Raw genomic sequence first — 6,000 nt, forward strand, 5'->3', positions numbered from 1 at the left:
CTACCTGGTCTTCTTTTAAACGGGAGACACAAATTGGATCTTTCTGAAAGCAAAATGATTGGCACAGTGTTGAGGTGCACACCATAATTAGAGATTAAGGGGCAGGGTTGGGTTTTTTTGTTTTTTTTGCCAGTGTGGGCTTCCTTCCCATATTCTCCTTTTGAGCATCAGGAACCGTTAACGTAGGTTGCAAGTTGGTGATCTGGAGACGAGCAATTGCAGAATGCAAATCAGCTACTTGGAACCCGGTGTGCATATTTGTGTTAAACTCTTGTTTCGTTTTTGTGGTTTGTTTGTTTTTTTCCAGTGCATTCCGCAACAGAAAAATGACAGTGACTGTGGAGTTTTTGTACTCCAGGTAAGGCAGAGGCTTTTTACAAAAGGCTTTCCCCCTTTTTTCAGAACCTGCTGAAACGTTGCTTCTCGTCCTTGTTTCTAAGATGTGTTCCTTCTTGGTTTTTCCCGCAGTACTGCAAGTGCCTCGCCTTAGACCAGTCCTTTCAGTTCTCCCAAGAGGACATGCCCAGAGTGCGAAAAAGGATTTACAAGGAACTCTGTGAATGCCGACTAATAGACTAATAGAAAAGAAAAAGAAAAACAGCCCTTGGTATTTTCTGAAGAGTCCCAGCTGGTATTTGTGTACTTGAATTTTCTGAGAAGAAAGAAACTTCCATGAATTTCAAACAAGTCTTGGTGGAGTGGTTATAGCCAACAGAATTACCTCAAGCATTTTTTTTTTCTTTCAATCTGTACCTTTATCTGGTGGAACCTGCCGCAAAATATTCCCAATGTCATGGGTTTTTTTCTTCTAATGTTCTTTCCTGTATTTAATATTTATTATCTAACGCATGCGCATAGGCAAAGCATGCGACTAAAAAGCAAAGAGAAGTATAAAACTGTAGAATTGGTGCACCTTTGAAATGTAGCTAGAAGTGACAAGAATAATACAGGTTAAACGTTTTTGTCTGAAAACATGAAACGTGCATGATCCATTTTTCTGATGCAATAATCTTTGAATGTACAAAAAAAAAAAGGAAAGGAGAAAAAAATCCCAATTCCACAAAAAGAATACCCTGAATCTATTTCTTTTTCTTTTTTAAAAAAATAAAAAAATATGTTTCCTCCTTCCTGTTCCATTTCCCTGTTAAATTGGGAAGAAAGATAGTTGGAAACTGGACTCTGTATGTAGTTTGTGAAAATCCATTCTATTTGGTCATTTCATTTTTACTCTTATTTTTTTAATTTGTCAAGTGGTACTAGATCACTGTCTTCAGACCGTTTGGAAGGAATTCTTTGTACCACAGACTCCTTTAGCGCTAATAAAATATGGAGATGCTCGTTCAGTTGGATTTGGCAGTCTTGCTTGTAGATTTACCAAGGAAATGTTGACATTCACTCCCTTAAGCAACATCTGGGTCACTGCTTCTCAACTTCGCGGCTTTAAGATGTGTGGATTTCAACTCCCAGAGTTCCTGAGCCAGCTAACCCAAAGGTGCATTTTCAGGAGGCAACTGGACTTGCTTGTTTTTTTCTTTTGAAGAGGTTTTGCTTCTCATCCAAGAAGCTTCTTCAGCTCTGACAGGAAAAGGCACCCTGTCAGAGTTGATGAAGCTTCTTGGATGAGAAGCAAAACGTCTCCAAAAGAAAAAACAAAGTCCAGTTGCCTTCTGAAAAAGCACCTTTGGGACAACCATGGCCTAGAGGACTGAGAATCTCTACAGATTGAGCCAGCTAAATTGCCACATATGTTAAAATTACCAATGTTGAGAAATACTCCAATGTGTACATCAAACCACTCAAGTATCTCTTGTTCCCTTACCCTAGCCTATCTCCTACTGCAGTGATGGCTAACCTTTTCAGCTTGGTGTGTCGAAAATCGTGTGTCACTTCAAGAAATATCAATAATTTGGTTTATGACGGACTGGGCTGGGGTGATCACACAGGGCTGTGAAACTCGTCTCCCTGGTCTCAGGGCTGCAGGTGCAGGATGTGGGGATCGGAAGGCCACCTTACAGGGCTGTGAACCTCATGGATCTCCTTTCCTCCTGTAGCGTTCCTGAGGTAATGAAACTGACAAACCTCAGTTTATGGCGGTTAAAACTGGTTCTCTGCTGCAAAGATCTCGCGGCAGCGGTGACACCACGCCTCCACGCAACAAGCAGGGAGCAGGGATTGGAGCAGAGCACAGGCAGCCTCTAAATGTGCAGGTTTTCCCCAAACCAACAGGTGTGTCAGTCAAAGTGCCTCGGCGTGTCACGAGTGACACGCGTGTCATAGGTTAGCCATCACTGTTCTACTGTATCCTACTCTACCTTTCTTATCCTGCCCTACCCGTTCCTACTTTATCTTACTCTACTCCACTCTACCCTACTCTACCCTATCTTTACTATAGTCAATCCTGGCCTATCTTATTTATTCTACCTTACCTTACTCTACCGTATCCTAATGGTTGGCAGCCTACAATCTCCAGAATAATTTTGGACTCTCTCCATTTCCCATAAGATTTTAAACATTTTAACCTGTGATATAGGTTGTGATAAGCTTCCACTAGGTTTAAAGGGCCAGTTATTCAGCCTTTTAAAAAGAAAAAGCCTTCACCCCCTAGTATTAACTGATGTTTCAGCTGGAGACACTTACTGCTCAGGACCCTGTTACAGTCAGAAGTGTATACACACACACACACAGAGAGAGAGAGCATTTTATGGAGAAAAGAAACATCCTTCCCTTTTTATTGCCTTGTATTTGTGTTAATAGTGCACATGACAGGTTCAACAGAGCAAAATCCAGCCTGCAACATTTTTACTCCCCAGTGAATGTGCCCCAGTGGTTAAACCTTGGATACTGGCTGTCTTCCTTCTCAACTCTGATGTGCTTGTTTTCAGATTTAGGCTCGCTTCCTCAAAGTGAGGTCTCTGGAATACAAGTTTCCAACATGGATAAACTAGTTTTGTGTAATTGCGGGATGAGGGACTGACCTTCCAAGGCTCTTATTGCCATTGGAAGAAATGTACACGCGAGAAAGTCAGAGAGGAGGAGATGGAGATAATGAAACCTAATATAAATTTGCTTCAGTAGTTTGGGGCTAAATGGACCTAGATGTGTCAGTTGTTAGCAGTTCCCACAGTTTCACTATGAGGCATTGGGGCATGATGTTAAATGTTTTGACAGCACTGGGCTGCCTGCAGGTTGATGGCTTTTGAGGCTCAAAGCAAATAGATGCATTCTTGATAGCCTAGATCAGGGGTGTCCAACCTTGGCAACTTTAAGACTTTTGGACTTCAACTCCCAGAATTCCTCAGCCAGAAACTTGGCAACTTTAAGACTTGTGGACTTCAACTCCCAGAATTCCTCAGCCAGAAACTTGGCAACTTTAAGACTTGTGGACTTCAACTCCCAGAATTCCTCAGCCAGCAAAGCTCGCTGAGGAATTCTGGGAGTTGAAGTCCACAAGTCTTAAAGTTGCCAAGGTTGGACACCCCTGGCCTTAGTTGCCAAGGTTGGACACCCTTGGCCTTAGATCAAGTTTTCAAGTGAGGTTGACTTGAGTTCCCATCATCCTTTTGGCTAGGAAAGGCTTGCTCTCCAGCACATCTTGATATGAAAGCAAGCTCCCTTTTGATTGATGGACACTTTGGACAAGTTTTGTGGTTTTGAAACATTTTCTACCAAGACGTTTGCTAACAATGCACAAAGTCCTAGAGAGACTTGAAAGTCTACCTGAGGTGGGCGTGTGAGTATCTTTTACAAGCTGTTGGAAATGCATATCTCATTTTTACCAACTCTACTTCTGGAAACAGAAGGTTTACACAGAAGGCATTTTTTTGGCAGATGCTGCCTTCTAGCAATTCATGACATAATCCTTAGATGAGCGATATCCTTATTTTTGTTGCATTCATCACCTAAAAGGAAAAAAAAAAAAGACCAGTGACAACACAGCCTGACCTGTGAGAAAGAACTGTTTACACTTCTTAGATATTTCTGACAGAGGCTGAACACTAGAAAAAGTGTTGATTAAAATACCAACTATCCAGCCTTGGCAGAATTATCCTTGCCTTTCTGTATAATGAAAACCAACATTAACGAATAAGATGTCTTTATACTGACAATAACAGGATTTGTAAGTAAGGGTCTAGAAGGATCTTGACCTTTGGTGTCATAGGCTGAAGTTGTGATCTACATGGGATAAAAAAAAAATTTGGGAGTGCAATGTCTGAATTTTTTTAATAAATGATCTCTGCTTCCATTAAGATCTAGCAACATCTCAACTGTGTGTGTGTGTAAAAGGATTGGATATTGAAAATCGTTTGGCTGCTTTCTAAAAAGGTCTTTTCCCCCTACATCTTATCCAAGAACTTGATATTCAGTGGCTCCTGCCAACCTCACAAAAATCTTCCAAGGGAGGGTAGAGATCCTCTTTTCCCAGCCCAATGCTGAGACCCTAACCATGGCCCTCCAAGATGTCTTTATATTTGAGGCTGTGAGCTGTGTGAGGGTGAAGGTTCGTACTCCGAGTTTGTGGATTGGATTCCGAACGTTTCTTTACCAGGCTAGGTAACATCTTGGCGGAGTTTAGGGGATCCCTTAAACTCCACTGAAGACGTTACCTAGCTTAGTAAGGAAACGTCCGGCAACCAACCCACAAGCTTGGAGAAGGAACCTTCACCTTCATCCTACACCCAAGCTGCAGATACTTGCCACCATTGTGTGTTGTGTGTTTCAGAAACAAAATCTTTCATAGCAGTTTCAGATTCTTCCTTACGATCATGTATTTTTGTGTGGGGGACTTTGAAGGACTATTAGTTTTGCAAATCTGTATATTTTGAGATGCTGCCTAATTTATGCCAAACAGACAAAAGTTTCTCTAGCTATTGCTAGTAAATGGAGGCAGAGGGAAGAAATGCTTCAATCCTTGTCTTGATTTCATCCACTTCTCAACACACATTACAGCTCTTGCAAGTGTTAACGTTTATCATCATCAGTATCTGAAGCATGTTTGTCCCCAAAGTCTCCAGTTTTTGAGGCCACGGTAAGGAATGCTAAGGACAGGATGAGACTCTGGCCGTTGGGGTCCCAAAATATTCCACCGTCCTGAGGTTGGAATCGAAAACTTTACCAGGTCATCAACCAAAAATCCAATCCAACGACGAAAACCTAATGCATAATAAACATGTTTACAGTTTTCATATGTAAGCAACGTTCCACGCTGCAAAGGATCATCCTGTCCTGTGCTTGTTGGAATGTTTACAGACCCAGGAAACGTGAAGGAGAGAAAGATTTGTTACAGAAGGAAGCAGGGTAATTACAAAAAAAATAAAGATTCTTAAGTCTGAATAATGGAGTTGGAAGGGAATTTGAAGGTTTTCTAGTCCAACCTTCTTCTCAAGCAGGAAGCACTATATCAGTGGTGGTATGCTACCGGTTCGGACCGGTAAAAGCGTCTGATCAGCTGAGAGGATAAAAGACCGAAAAGCTCGTGGGAGGGTCGCTCCTAGCTTTTTGTTTCTTCATCCTCTCAGCTGATTGGCTTGTTAGGGATGCTTGCGTTAGGGGCGCACCCACCGAACTGGTAGAGATTAACGTAGGATCTCACTACCGCCCTATAACATTTCAGACAAACAGTGATCCAATCTCTTTAAATACCTCCAATGTTTGAGCAACCACAACCTCTGGAGTCTGGTAGATGAAGGAAATGTGGGGAAAAGCCCCAAAATAACTCCACCTTAACTACGTTAGGTATAAGTTGACCTGGAGAGTTTTTTTGTTTTTGGACGGGCTTCCAAACTTCTGTTATCTTGCTCTATTAGCAATAAAGTGTTCTATTAGCAATAAATTTTAAAAAAATTATTCAATGTGAAACTATCACCATGGATTAGGATTACAAACCCCATAATGTAGCTGGAACATGTAGCAAGTTGGTTAGGGCTAATAGCAATCAAAAACTAGCATTATTTGTCGGGTGAAAGTTTCACAGATTTCAGACTCTCTATTTTTATATTCCCG

General features: G+C 41.5%; 1 protein-coding gene and 1 long non-coding RNA gene across 9 annotated transcripts in view; both read left to right on the plus strand.

Annotated features, from left to right (window-relative positions):
* Positions 1-1,343, plus strand: part of SENP5 (SUMO specific peptidase 5) — a 48,432-nt gene extending 47,089 nt beyond the window's left edge. For all 8 annotated transcript variants that reach the window (XM_087933545.1, XM_026718873.2, XM_087933547.1 and 5 more), the window contains 2 exons: positions 308-358; positions 469-1,343. In XM_087933545.1, coding sequence (XP_087789671.1) covers positions 308-358; positions 469-579 — 162 coding nt within the window. In that variant the 3' untranslated portion in view covers positions 580-1,343. The remainder of the gene's footprint in view (positions 1-307; positions 359-468) is intronic.
* A 2,064-nt stretch (positions 1,344-3,407) lies between these two features.
* On the plus strand, positions 3,408-4,247 carry LOC148125912 (uncharacterized). Its single transcript, XR_015743647.1, has 2 exons — positions 3,408-3,487; positions 3,518-4,247. It is a non-coding gene; the product is annotated as an uncharacterized LOC148125912 (long non-coding RNA).
* The last annotated feature ends 1,753 nt before the right edge of the window (positions 4,248-6,000 follow it).

Source organism: Pseudonaja textilis, chromosome 4 (assembly GCF_049901715.1).
Source record: "Pseudonaja textilis isolate UNSWEBS1 chromosome 4, rPseTex1.2, whole genome shotgun sequence".
Lineage (NCBI taxonomy): Eukaryota > Metazoa > Chordata > Lepidosauria > Squamata > Elapidae > Pseudonaja > Pseudonaja textilis.